The 14,671-nt window shown below is 45.0% G+C and overlaps 1 protein-coding gene across 1 annotated transcript in view; it reads left to right on the top strand.

Moving 5' to 3' along the window:
• Positions 1 to 5,905: 5,905 nt before the first annotated feature.
• Positions 5,906 to 14,671, top strand: part of ATP5IF1 (ATP synthase inhibitory factor subunit 1) — a 28,342-nt gene continuing 19,576 nt past the window's right edge. Inside the window, exon 1 of the mRNA XM_086957508.1 lies at positions 5,906 to 6,539. Coding sequence (XP_086813634.1) covers positions 6,462 to 6,539 — 78 coding nt within the window. The 5' untranslated portion in view covers positions 5,906 to 6,461. The remainder of the gene's footprint in view (positions 6,540 to 14,671) is intronic.

Here is a 14,671-nt window from a genome sequence, read left to right on the forward strand (position 1 = left end):
ACACCACATAATTAAAATCCTCAACATTCCACTCCACAACACGCCATTCCAAATAATTACACTCTGTGGCACACAATTGTACTCTACATAATTCCAGTACACTCAATACTACATAATTAAGATCCACATATTTCAACTGCACACCATTCCACATAATTCCACTACACAAATCCACACAATTCTACTACACACAATTCCACAACTAACAATTCCAATCCAACCCACATAATTCCCCTGCACACCACATAATTCCACTGCACACCACGCATATCCATTCCAGTCCAAAACTCATGGGTAAAAGTCATTGTCATATAAAGTGCCCATACCTCTAACTCTCACAAATGTGAGACCAATTTGCACTGCAGAATAGATTATTCTTGAGTTGCATTCCAGTCCTTATGAACACACAAAAAGGCACAAGCTCCTGCAACAGGATGATATTTATCTTTTTACTAGTAAGAAGCTGAACTATTTGAAAGTCTCAGAAGTAACCTGCTGTTGTACTTTAGTTCTTCCAGCATTCAGGTCTTGGCTAGACACAGCCTCTCATCCATTAGGCCTTTATCACTATGGACCAAGAATCTCGTTGGTTGGCAATGTCAAAATGACACAGTTTCATAGATAGCATTCTCATAATCCAATTGTACCGATAGAAAAGATTCATGGAGGGGAATTAAAAGGGTGTGCTGTTCATTTCATCCAAACAGCAGCAAAGAGAAGAACTCGAACACTGATTCAGGTAGTTCCTATATTGAAAAGGGGGTAAATCTTGCAGCACAAAACACTATATTCTGTTTAGTACTTTAGAGGAGCACTTCACAAAAGCACAGCTGAGTAGCCGGGTATTCCGTGCCTTTTTTTAAACAGGTTTTCACAAGAATTGATTAAATCAAAACATACTACAGAGATCCTTAAATTATGGGATATGTCTCACAGATCACCCTATACAATCAATGTATTAATTCATATGGAATAAAGAAAAGCAACAGCAATCATTACAAATTCAGGAGCAATTTTAATTCATTGCTTACATCACTATCTCTATATAAGAGAATATATAGGTTGCCCAAAGCGAGCGTGCATAGGATAAAGAATGTAGAGTGCTTAGTGAAAGAGATAGAAAATAGAGAAACATACAAGTATATTTACAAATTTATATGCAAAATACATCAGTTGTCACAATATAATTTTGTTTGTGTGGCCTGGTCTGTGTAATGAGTTCTATACACAATTTTCATTAAGTGGAGACATTGCTTCCAAAAGTTATATTGCACCAGAAAATTATGTGTCACAATCCAGGTAACCAAAAAAGAGCGTCGACGTTTCGACTCGTCCTAGAGCCTAGAGGTAAGTTGGACCGTGGCCATGCGAGTCTTCATCAGGACTAAAACATTGGGCAACCAAGGGAGTAGTGTGAGCCCTAAAAATGAAGCAAATATATACATCAGGCTGTTGCAATAGACTTGCGACCAGTAATGTTGTCGCAATCTGCTAGGGCAAGAACAAATATGGCTTACCCAATAGAAATGGAGAACCAAGTGGAATTCTTCACTCGGAGTCCCAAGGTAACTGAGTGATACCTAAAAACATAATAGGGTGGTCAATTGACTCACTCTCTATTAGATCATAAATGATGCTTGGCTTTAATGAAATCTGGACTTGTCATTACCTTTGTCCAGGGGACGAAGATGTAGAACTATATTATCTTCATGTGGCAGGCTTACAGTCTCTGCATAGACAATTTTCAGACTCTGCATGACATAATTCACATGACTGTGACACATAAATTCCAGCAACCCTCACCCATTTCTACACAAGGGAGGGGATGCATTTTGCCAACAAAGATGCAGAGGTACTAAATTGTGCCAGCAGTCAACGTACTGCTTTGCCCAATGCCTCTGCAAGCCTGACGCTCGTGTCACAATCCATTGTAAAATCACATCTATAGATCACTTCCCCAGCCTAATCATGACAGCTTCGCCACACATTATAATCACACTCTCCAAGCTCAAAAACAGCTTCCCATTTATAAACCGATATCTTATAGAACTGCAAAATAACTTTAAACTCGGCACGCTTCACATCAGTGGTGTATTGAGGTCAATGCACACTGGCCCACATTGCCAACCATCCAAGTGAAAGACAAGCATTATTAGCAAAATACTTATTAGAAATTAGAATGTAAAATCCATGTATTAAGAGTTTATATATCAGTTAGCAATTCAAAATTTGCAAACATTCGTGACAAGAATTTTCAATTCTATTAAGGACTAGGAGGCGAGGATTATGCTTTCTCATTTCTTTAATGAAATGCTCAGCAGCCAATCAAAAAACAAAACTACAAATCCCATGAACACTTGGGAATGACCCTAGAGGAAACACTATATAAGGTCCAAACACTAGTCCTTCTTCCTCTTTCTTTGGGTAAGCAGATCCACATCAAAAAACAATCCCAGGTAGAGTAACATCAAAAGTTCCAAGCAAGCCGCCGAAATCCAAATGATCTTGTAACAGAAGATGGAGGTATCTTGGATCCGGGCGCAAGGAGACAGAGGAGACTCTCGAGGCAGAGCAACCACATCATTTCTGGTCTGAACCTGTAAAAGATACAGAGCCGTAATATCCCAATAATGGAGAAAATTAAAGCAAGATAGGGGGGGGGGAAACAAGGAAAATATAACTGCAACAGTATGCAAAATGTTATACAGTACATGAAAATGCAACATAGTTACAATCAGGGTGGGATAATCCTCGCCTCCTAGTCCTTAATAGAATTGAAAATTCTTGTCACGAATGTTTGCAAATTTTGAATTCTATGTCAGGACAGGAGGCTCCGATTATGCTTGTTTAAAGCTCATCCACCACAACAGAGGCAACACTAACAATTGGTTTATAATAAAATTGTTTGAAAACAGAGTCCGAAGACCAGTCTGCAGCTTTCATGATGTCAAACAAAGTAACACCCATGGAGTACGCTTTTGAAGCCATTGCCCCTCTAGCAGAATGTGCCCCAAACACAGAAACATCAATGCCCGCCTCGGACATGAGCCAGCGCACCCAACGAGCTAAAGTAGCCGGTGCAACAGGATGGAAAGGCTTCTGTAAGGCGATCAACAACTGACCTTGCATGTCTGCGCGTAAAGAAGCGGTACTCACCTCGTAATCCTTCAAACACTGGACAACACAAAGGTTGGGATGATCAGGAAAAGAAGGATACGTTATGGAGGAAGTGTTAGTTTTAGTCCTCCTAGAAAGAGTGAAAGTAACACCCTCAGGGGTGAAACTGCGACCCGCAAGATCTAAAGCACGAATATCCGAAACACGTTTGCAAGAAACCAGACATAATAACATGGTCAGTTTTGCAGACAACTGTTTACGGGATAACAAAAGATTAGAAGGCCAGGCCTCCAAGAATTTCAGGACAACCGAAACATCCCACAAAGACACATACTTCGGTGTGGGGGGTTTCGCAAGACGAATTCCCTTCAGCAGTTTGGAAAGCAAATGATGTGCACCAACAGGCTTACCATCAATGTGGACATGGCCCGCAGAAATGGCAGAACGAAAACTATTAACGGTCCGATAAGCCAGACCGGAAGTGGCCAAGGAAGTCAAAAAATTAATGACTAGACTGATATCCGCTGAAACGGGATCAACCTCCCGTTGAACACACCAATCACTCCAGCGTTTCCAGGCTCCTCGATACCGCTTGTGGGTATTGGGAGACCAGGCGTTATCAATGAAGCTGGCAGCTTCGCTAGAAATGCCTGGGATCGACCAACGATCCCCGAGATTCGCCATGCTAGCAACTGGAGAGTGCCGGAAAGAATGAGGGGATGCGGATCTCCGAGAGGATCCTGTAACAGATTCCGCTTCAGGGGAAGAAGGAGGGGAGGTGCGCAGCACATTTCCAAGAGAACCGGGAACCACGCTTGAGCCTTCCACAAGGGAGCAATCAGAATCAGCTCCGCTTGAAATCGTTTGGTGTAAGCAAGGACTCTGGGAAGCATCATAAACGGGGGAAATGCATAGCAAAGAGTCGATGGCCACTGTTGGAGAAAAGCATCCGTGGCCAGAGCTAAGGGGTCCGGTCTCCAGCTGTAGAACTGGGGAAGCTGCGCATTGAGGCGGAGGCAAAAAGATCCAGGTAACACTGGCCCCAATGTCGAAGGATGGCGCGGAAGACTCGAGGGTGAAGTCTCCAGTCGCTGAAATCCCGAAGATGTCGGGAGTGCCAATCCGCAACCTGGTTGTTGCGGCCCGGAAGATACTCTGCAATAACCGTGATCTTCCGGCGGAGGCAAAAATGCCAAAAATCCTTGGCAATCTCCGCTAATATCTTGGACCGTGTCCCGCCCAGTTTGTTTACATAGCGGACTGCCGACACGTTGTCCATCCGGAGAAGAATGCAACAACTCGCCTGTAGAGGGGAAAAACACCGTATTGCAAAGGAACCCGCCAGGAGTTCCAGACAATTGATATGGAGAGACAACTCCTGGGGTGACCAACGACCCCCTGTTGAAATTGACCCGCAACGGGCTCCCCAACCCCATCGACTGGCATCCGATTCGATCACCAGTTCTGGAGACGAACCGAACAGGGCTCGACCGTTCCAGGCCTCCTTGTGATCCAGCCACCATTGCATCTCCATCCGCACCTCCTCTGAAAGAGGAATTTGATCCGAGTAGCGGAGGCCTTTCCGGAGATGCTGAATCTTTAGGCGTTGCATCGCCCGGTAATGTAGAGGACCCGGAAAGATTGCCTGAATGGAGGACGCTAGAAGACCTACCACACGTGCCAATGTGACACAGAAGTTTTGGGCTTTTCTGAAGACAAAACCTTCGCCAGTCTTTGAAAGTCCGATTTGTGAGGGTTATGAGGCGATTTAGCGGCCTTTTGGGAAGGAGGTAACCAGCCCTGCTGAACAGCATACTCATTCAAATGACGTTTGAGGGGGTTAATAGCCCTAACCAGTGCCTTGTTCACTGAGAGTTGTACTCCTTTGTCCAGTTCTTCAACCAGGTTGTACTCCAGAGAGTCATCCTCCTCTTCATCGTAATAGCAGTCATCATCTGCGTCGTAATAATCAGCCATTGTACCAAGTACAAAATTCAATGCCCACTAGATGACTGAAAAATGTTGAGTATCAGAGATACAAATAAGGGGGAGTGATAACCCCAAAGCAGGCTAAATAGAGGTTGGAGATACCAAACTCAAGGCAAAATGAAATTAAAACGTGGAGGGAGATAAGCCTGCCAACAAAAACCACTCTAGGCAGAGCCTATGCACAACAATAGTCAACCAAAACACTTTCCTGTGCTCCGGCGTAGACGGGGTCGAAAGTTCAGGGCTGTGGGCGTGAGCGCTGGTGAGAAGCGTTCTTTCACTCAACCGGCGTGAGGCGAACAACCTGAAACCGGAAACAAAGCAACGCGCATGCGCGACGTTGCTGCCGCTGAAACACCGGCTCGAGAGCGCTCGCGCTCTCCCAAGAAGCCGACGACCCCTGCTCCCACTCCACCAAAGCAACCGGGCACAAAAGCGGCCAGGCGCAGGGAGGTGAACACACGCTCCCAGGAAGACACGCCGCTATCGGACGCACAAATACCGGCACCGAAGCCGAGCAAGAGTACACAAGCGCCGCGCACAAAATTACAAGCAGCGGAATATAAGGCAAGTGTACACAGCCAAAGCAGAGCAATAACAAGTAAAGCAATGCATGAAAGGTAAAGAGACTTAACTGGCTGCGGATTAGCAAAGAAAGAGGAAGAAGGACTAGTGTTTGGACCTTATATAGTGTTTCCTCTAGGGTCATTCCCAAGTGTTCATGGGATTTGTAGTTTTGTTTTTTGATTGGCTGCTGAGCATTTCATTAAAGAAATGAGAAAGCATAATCGGAGCCTCCTGTCCTGACATAGAATTAACTGCGCACCCATACAGCGTCGCAGTTCTCCTCCAAAATGTATCCTTTCACTCCGACCAGTGGTTGAAATGGAAAAATAAAAGTGCAGGAACACTTCTTGTGCAGCAGTGGATTTAATCAAAGAAACGTCAGGTAATTTGTAGCCTGACTCGGATTGGTATTCCGTGAAATCGTGTAGCCCCGCGCTCAGTCCGAGCAGAGATCGACTGCTTCTGTCTGATAAAGCCCGTGCTGAGCGTATTCCCCATAGACAGCCGAAGGCCAGGGGATAGATACGGTCCCAAGGGGATACCAGATATTACGCAACACCTGTTCCCACCTTCTCCTTAACTGGCCTCAGCTCAAATAGCCCAACCCCATTCCCTCCGCACCCTTTTAGCCACTCCCATAAACGAAATCACTCCCTATAAACCCGTGCAGCGCCCGCCTTCAGTAGCCCGGTTCCGCCTCTTGTTTCACTTCCAGGAGTCCAACTGTTTCCCGGAAACCCGCCCCCTCGCTGAAGGTCATCGACATTCACCGGAGCAGCGTCAACAGCATGGCGGTCGCAGGGAGGCTGACGAGGACAGCGTTGCGCACAGTCATGGCCTCGCAGAGCCGGGCCTACTCAGACCAGGTAGGATCTTTAGGGCACCAGCGGAGCTCAGGGAAGGGGACCCAGGAGGGTGTCAGTTCCGTAGCACGGCATGGGTGTAGGTGCGAGAGGAGGCATGCGAGGGCAAAGGGTCAATATTATAATGTGATTATTTGTAAGAGTACAAAACGAATTAGAATATTTACAATTGCCTCCGGATTAAGCACTAACCTTGGGTTCTAGAGTAGCGTGATGCTCAGTGTAAAGCGTTTTGACGGCTGTGAGTGGTAGGAAGCGCTATATATAATATGCATTTTGCAGTTGTTGAGCTGTATATAAGAGGGCGAATCGGAACTGCTGAAAGCGCACACGTCAACATGTGAGAGCAGAAATTGGGAATTGTTGCCATAAATGTGATTAAATGGCAGAATAGCATGATGTCTGAATGCACGTACTGGAGAAAACCCCTCCATTTGAAGATCAATCTTGCAGTCTAAACATATGTGTAATGTACATACACAGAATCATTTGTTCGAACTGTTTGAGATGGTCTACGGCTCGAGTCAAGATGGTTATATTTCCATGAGACTTGAATGTTGTAAGTGGAGCATTGAAAGTATTTTTTATGTACTTGCCTGCCAAAATGGCTTTTTCTGACTGCAGCGTCGCCTTGGACATTTCTACTAGTAAAGCATCAACAAGATAACCGAGCAAAAGGTGTGTGTACACATTTCCTCCCCATGCGAAACCCTGAAGGTGCTTCTTGCTGTATAACTATTTGTGCGTGCTGCATCTGATCCCACAGCAGTGCTCCTCGGGGGATGGCGTAACACCTTCTTTTTTAATCAGATGAACGTGTTCAGGAGTTGCATTTCCTTTTTATAAAGGATGAAAGGAAGCGTCATATTGAGTGGAATTTTAACTCTTTGCCTACTGATAATACCCAGTGGCATTAGTGATTGCTCCACTCGCCCATTCAACCTTTTAGTCCCCTCTGCCAACCAGCTATTTGGGATAAAGTTTCAAAATATTCACTTGAGTATTTTAACATACATTTTGTGATTAGTATGACCAGGTATTGCCCTCAGCCAGGGTGGACATCACCACTGCAGTATTTTCCTATGTAACTTATAAATGGCAGGGTCGGATTGGGATCACAATTTGGCCCGGGCACTGACAAAAAAAGTGGCCCACAATTAAGGGGCGTGGCCCACATCCAAGGGGCGTGCCCTTTCATGAAACACCATTTGGTTACACACGTCAATGTCCTTGAATATTAGATGTAAATACATTAGGAATTTGGACAAGTATGGTAGTGCACTGTCCAGTGACCAGCTGAAAGAGGGCATCAAAGATCAGAAATTGGATTATAAATTCAAATCTGTTCCGAACAGGGGCCCAAAAATGTTTGGCCCAGGGCCCCCAAAATCCTTAAGATGTTTGGCACAGCAATGAATTAAAGTGAGAGGCTACTGTTCTTGCACAGGACACAGGGCAAAGGTGACAATGGTGCCATGCTGAGCAACTAAAAAAACAGCAAGGCCCCTTTGTCACAAAATTATTCGAGCCCTCCAGGGAAGGAGCACCTAATAAGCAGCGACGCCCCTGCTATTACTAACCTACTCAGCCCTCCCCAGACATTCAGCTCGGGAGCACATGAATAGCAGTAAGGCCCCTGCAATTAGTAAATTAATCAGCCCTCCCCAGTCCTCCAAGCCTCAGGGCAATGTCCTGGCAGGGGAGCACAAAACGCAGCTGCTGGGTCATCCATGGTAGCCAGGGGGAGTCTGAGGTGAAGATGGTGCAAGTTGCAAAGATCACCTGGCCCCCACACCGAGACCCATTCTTCCTCGCCCACTATGCCCTCGGCCGTTTTTCTCCGGACCCCGACTCTCCATCTTGTCCATTCCCTAGTCTTGTACCCTTCTCCCTCGTTTCCCCCTTGACGATCCTCAAATGTTTCTTCCCTTTTCTGTTTTGCCTTTTCTCCATACCCTTGTATCTCTCCCACCCTCCCTTGGTGCTGTGACTGCATCTCCCCTGGTGTGTGTGTGTATGTATATATATATATCCATTTGTTTCTCTTCCTTGTGTGACTTTACATCTTGTACATTTGCAATTTTTTCTGCCTGTATCTTTTATGTAACGCATGTAATCCTAAATCCTTATGTTTCGCAACTGATTATTATGTAAAGCGCTCTGACACCTTCTGGTAAAGTTTGCGTTATATAAAATCGCACTAAATAAAAAACAAAAAAAACATAACACTGTTTATGTGCTGCGTGGGCCGAGGTGAAAATGACTCAATGGCCTGAGCAACACCTGGCCCCCAGGGAGGCCGATTTTTGCAAACAATCACCCCTCCCCAGCCACCCTCAGTGTGATTGCTTTGCAGTGCATGGGGTGAAGGAGAGGCCACAGCGGAAACTCACTGCACAGTGAAGCTGCATTCATTTCTGTCTCTGTGGGCCGTCTTTTTTTCTCCCCTTTCCTAGTCCACAGAGATCAGAGAAATTAATGCAGCTTCACTGTGCGGCTGGGAAAGGGGAGAAAAAAAACGGCCCACAGAGGGCACGGAGATACCGGCGCTTCGGCCAATGCCCGCATTGCCAATCCGCCCCTGATAACTGGTAGCCATGAATAAACAATTTCTACTGCGTTTTCCAAAATGGAAACTAACGATGGAACATAAAAAGGGCAACACAGGCCAATCGTCATTATCTCAACAGAAAATCATAGGGGTCCTAATTTGGTTTGTCTATGAAACAGTGTTCAAACGAAAGGTGGGTGGGTTGGACTTGTACCGTGGGGTGGAGACTTGGTGGGGAACTGGTTGCCATGCCATTATGAATTTTTAATAAGGTAGTTTGACTACCGTTCTATAACCATTGTATCCTTTATCTTATGATAGCTCTATTACAGTGGTGGATGGATCAAGCCCTGATCTTTGGACTGGGTAAGAGTGGTCTGCTTAATTCAGACACTCTGTTCATCACCACCCCCTTTTCTGAATCCTTTTGTCCACCATAAGCGTGGAAGGGTATACTCAGATGTGAGTCCCTCGCTCATTGCACCATCAGGATTCAAGCAAGCCGGGCCGACGACGGCTGAAATGCCAGAAACCGGTCCCCGGAAGCTTGTTTCCTTCCCAGTATAAGAATTGGCTTGGTAGTTTGGTTTGCCCTGTTCCCATCATGCACTGGTAGCCAGGTTCTGAGCTGGGGTGGTGCAGTGAGCTTAAAAACGGTGATGGATCAAGCCCTGATCTTTGGACTGGGTAAGAGTGGTCTGCTTAATTCAGACACTCTGTTCATCACCACCCCCTTTTCTGAATCGGCTCTATTACAGTGGGCATTGCGGATTTTAGTGCTTGCTACCCACATAAAGCACACCGCCTCTCACCCCCAGTTCCTTGCTATAATAACTACTGATTTTAAACAGTAGTGGAAAAGCTTCCATTCATGTATATTTTTCCAACTAGCATTGCAAGCCTTGGGTAATTTGGCATGGTATAACATGCTATGTCTTTAATTTAAGCCGGTGCTTCCTTCCAAAATAAGGGACCTTTAAGGCATCCCTACTAGGCATCAAAAGGTGTGCGTTCTCTTACGAACCCTTCCAACTATGGTTGGTAGCATTAGGGTAAATTGTTAGCACTGTGGTGATTAACTCGGTGTTTACAGGTTTTGTTGGTTGAGATGTCCCTTCACAGTTTCCTATTGTCTTTCAGACATAACCCTAACCTAGAGTGTCCTCCCACTATTTCATTCACTTTCATTTCACCAGATGTCATGGTTTTGACAGCAGTTTGCATAGTTGTACCAGTCCAACAAAGGAGATTACTAATCTTTCAAAGTCCGGTCTTATGCTGGTGCTGTTCTGAGGACATGTCCCAGAGAAGTAATTATCTCAATGTTCCTGCATGTGATACTCCACCAAACTCTTTCAGCACTGGGAATTGTCAATCCTGCCTTTTGTTAACATACTTAACTGATGCATGGTACACTTCAGGAAAACACATAAGGTAAATCATTCTATAATCTACCATTAGGTGTTATGTTTAGATTTTTGGCAGCAGTAGGTCCTTTGGGCTTCTATTATATTGGTATTCAAATCCTGAAACCGTGTCCCCTAATGTATGTGGTATTATCCACAATTTGTGATACGCGTTGACAAACATAGGTCTGTGCAGTGATTTTCAGTGCGTTAAAAAAGAATACAAATAACTGTCGCAATTGTGTTTTTACTTTTGATTTTTTTGTCAGAATGTCCAATAAATGACCCTAATCCAAGGTATCAAGACTTCTTCGTGTAGATTGTTGCTAAATCTCGTATTCCCTATTTCGTGAGGCAGCCTTGCATCACATTTAAAAAAACCTTCCAAACGTTTGTGCTGTTTCGGTATAATTAAACAGGGGGTGGTGATGGACAGAGTTTCTGAATTAAGCAGAATACTCTCACCCAGTCAAGAGATCAGGGCTTAATCCAACACCGTTTTTTAGCTCACTGCACCATCCCAGCTCAGAACCTGGCTATATGCAAATTAGTCTGTCCCTGGCCCAGTGCATCTTGGGAACAGGGCAAACCAAACTACCAAGCCAATTCTTTCACTGGGAAATTTCGGTATAGGCTGTATTGGTCTCAATCCACCAATTCACTGATCATGGCCATTATCCAAATTATTAGGATTTTGGCAAGTACCTTACCGTTCGGGTTAAGACTAGAAAGTTGGTGGTATGCCACATCTAGTGGTGTTAGACATAGTTTCAATAGAGGGAGCAATAAGGCGTCTGTTGTGTGGGTATCCTCCCTTTATTTGAGCGTCCCCACACATGGTCTTGGCAGGTAACCCAGAAAGTTTTGTGGGAGTAGTTAAAACTATTAAACAGAACTAAACAGTTTGTCAGGCAGAGTATTGAAAATACAGAAAGACAGCTGCGTGCACACATCGCAAATATTCGGGCGCTGGAAATGTGAGATTGAAACCTTGATTAAACTGGTGTGATTGGAAGGATCACCAGACTTCAGCGAAGGTTGAACTGATAATCTGTGAAGGCTGGTACACCTCTGTTTTGGGTGTTCTCTCACTGGTCCCTTTCCAATCCATTGATATGGAAATAAAGTTGGTGCAGGGACTAGAGGGATCAATCTTAACCGCACCATTATTGATATCATCTTAGAGGTGAACCCCCAACAATTTATTGTTTTGTTTCTTTACCTTCTCCCCACTTGGTACCATCTATGGGAATTTGTTATTTGTGAATGGAGGCACTTGAAGTGTAATAATTATTATAAGTGCATATTCCCTTGCAATTTCATGTTGAAATGGGAATGAAGAAAACTGAGATGCTGTTCTTCTGCTATGGATATGTTTCTCAATGTGGTATGAAATGTTATTTATGACCTTTGAACTCCCTACTTGGGTAGGAGAACCAAGAATGTTTTTTGATTAATTCATACCGTTAAACATTTTATTGGTTTAATGTGATTCATTTTTTTTCTCTCCAGCTTGAATACACAATATATGAATATAAATTGTTGTCAACTAGGTTTACCTTTGATCATATTCATCAGAATTATGTTAAAGCTAGTATTGTGCTTGTCACAGAACAGCCCTTCAACCTTTTTAGGGCGAGCCCTCGTGACTCACTGTGTAGCAGTGCCTGCAGAGCCGCGAGCCGTTTTGTAGGTTTTCAAAATGGACCTAGAAATTCCACATGCTTGTGCATGTTCATTTCCTATGTCCATTTTGATTGGGCTTTGAGTGCGTGCTGTGTTTTAACAGAACACGCCATAGGCGGTCGCGTAGCTCCGCCTATGGCCTATTGGTGTCTGTTAAGCGCACCAAAGCCCATAGGTTTTCAATTATCGTGCCCACACGGCGCGATAATTGAAAACATATACCTGGCAGTGGCGCGTGCGCACCACTCTCTGGCTTTTTTTTTCTCAATGGACCTGGCCGGCTTAGCTTTGAAATGAGACCCAAATTGCCTTTTTCTGTAAACTTTGTAGGAATCTTTTTAGCTGTATACCTTTGCCTCGCTACATGTATCTCATTTTTCTGTTTCCTTTCTTCATTGGAACTTTGATTGAAAGCGTCCAGCTACACTGATCGCCCTTAATGCCTCCCTGGGGCGCATACAGCCACACTACGTCTATATATTGTTCCTCAGAGGCACACGCTGCATTGTCCTCGAGACTGGAACCATTTACATGGCAAAAGAGTGGCACAAAGCCATGATGGTGTGCCGCTTAGATTTATTCCTTCCCGCCTCCCCTTAGAAGTGTAGGCACTCTTGAAATTATGTATTTTTAGTCTGGCTGTTTATCAAGCTCTGAGACGCGTCACATTTTGTGGGGGAGGGCAAGAGTGGCTTTGACATTACAGGTGCAGATGTCCCTATGCTGTGCAGGATGCTTAACAAAGCTTCTTACCCGCTTGTTATGCAGGCTGCTATATCTGCAGTTGGTAGGAGAGAGATTTCACGGCAAGAGTGCTTCACCTTTCAATGGGATAGTACCGGCACTTCTCAGTGGAACCCCTATACCTTCACACTGAACTCGCGGGCTCCGCAGCTCAGCAGTGGAGTTTAATGTCAGCGAGAGCCTGCACCTGGCCTCTGCTACCGCCAGATAAGTCGGCGGGTTGAGTGCCCGCTGCTGAGAAGTTTCCAGGAGCGGCGAATCCGCCCTTCTACCTTCTGTGGTCGATAACGTGATTACCATTGAGCAGGACATAACTGACACCGGATGTTTACGGCGCTGCAATACTGTGGTAGGGCAGGCAAAGATGGAAGCCTGTTACTGACTAGGCTCATTGGAATGATGGAGACATGTTCACCACGAGGTGATATATAAGGCCGCGTGAAGCACCAACATAGTAAGTGGATGAGGTGTCTGGCGCATCCTGTGCTTTACAGGGGTCGATACTGTCTGGGTCTGAGCATTAACACTTTTCACCAGCACTCTGGGCAAAGCAGCTTATGGCATCATCACTTATCACGAGGCCTGTTACACTATTAGTGAAAAAGGGTTTGCATTTCTCAGCAAAAGTGCAATACTTACAAGGGCACCTACCCTCTACTGGGCCGCCAGTTCAGTTGTACATAATGCTTTTTTGGTCATATCTAAGGTTACAAAAATGCTTCTGACTTTTTAAAATTTTTTTTTATAATGTGTCCTAAATGCTTCCAGAGAAGGAAGTGACTTAATTTATGACGTAATAGCATTCCACAATTCGTTGCCTCTAGCACTAAGCAATCCATTACCAGGACCCTGGGATCCTGTTTTTGTTGGGACCAAATGCAGGAGCATGTTTCATGCAGAGGTGGTGTTCTGGTTTTTGTTGCAGTTATTATATAGCGGAACTCCACCCACATGTATTGGAGTGCTTCACATGAGCACGATGTTGAGCCCATGCTCTAAGTCGCCAGCTCTGTTCATTACTGCCGATTTTCACTTACAGAGCCTTGGAGCAGCTGAGCTGACCAACGTTTTACAAGCACTTTCACTTTTGCAGCCTGCGCGGCTGTACGTGCATAATAACGTCTATCAATTGTGCCATGCAAGAAATAAGATAAAGATTAAAAAAAAACACGAAAGAGAAGGGAATACACAGAGTATCTTTTGGAAATTATTCTCCAACTTTGCAGAGCTGAAAACAAATCTATCTCTGCTGTAAAAAATAAGAATGAAAGATCGGCTTAATCTTCTTTAACCGCATGCGCGCTAGCGGAATTCCGCTCGCACGCTGGGTTTTTTAAAAACGCACTTTGCGTGACGAGCTGGGCTCGTCAGCGTGCGAGGAGGTTACGCGATGACGAGCCCAGCTCGTCATCAGCGTCGAAGGGGTTAACTTCCCGCCTCTTGGGTCTGGCAGTGTCTGTTTTTCCTAGCAAGTTGGCGTGAAGGCTGCAGTTCCATTAAGGCATATTTAAGAAATGAAAGAGGAGGCCTCTGTGGCCCCTGCCTTCTTTACAGATCTACCCAGCCCTGCTCCCCAGGGAAAATAGCTCTGTGACCCCTATGACTCCGGGTGCTTTTCCTTTTACAAAGCAGTCCTTGTCCACACATAGCATGAGTAGCAGGAAAAAGAAAACATACTTCAAAATAGCCAGCCTATCTCACATGTGAGTTTCCAGATGCGTTCATTTTATGTCATGCTCCTAAGTATA

Source organism: Lissotriton vulgaris, chromosome 2_1 (genome assembly GCF_964263255.1).
Source record: "Lissotriton vulgaris chromosome 2_1, aLisVul1.2, whole genome shotgun sequence".
In the NCBI taxonomy this organism is placed as follows: Eukaryota; Metazoa; Chordata; class Amphibia; order Caudata; family Salamandridae; genus Lissotriton; species Lissotriton vulgaris.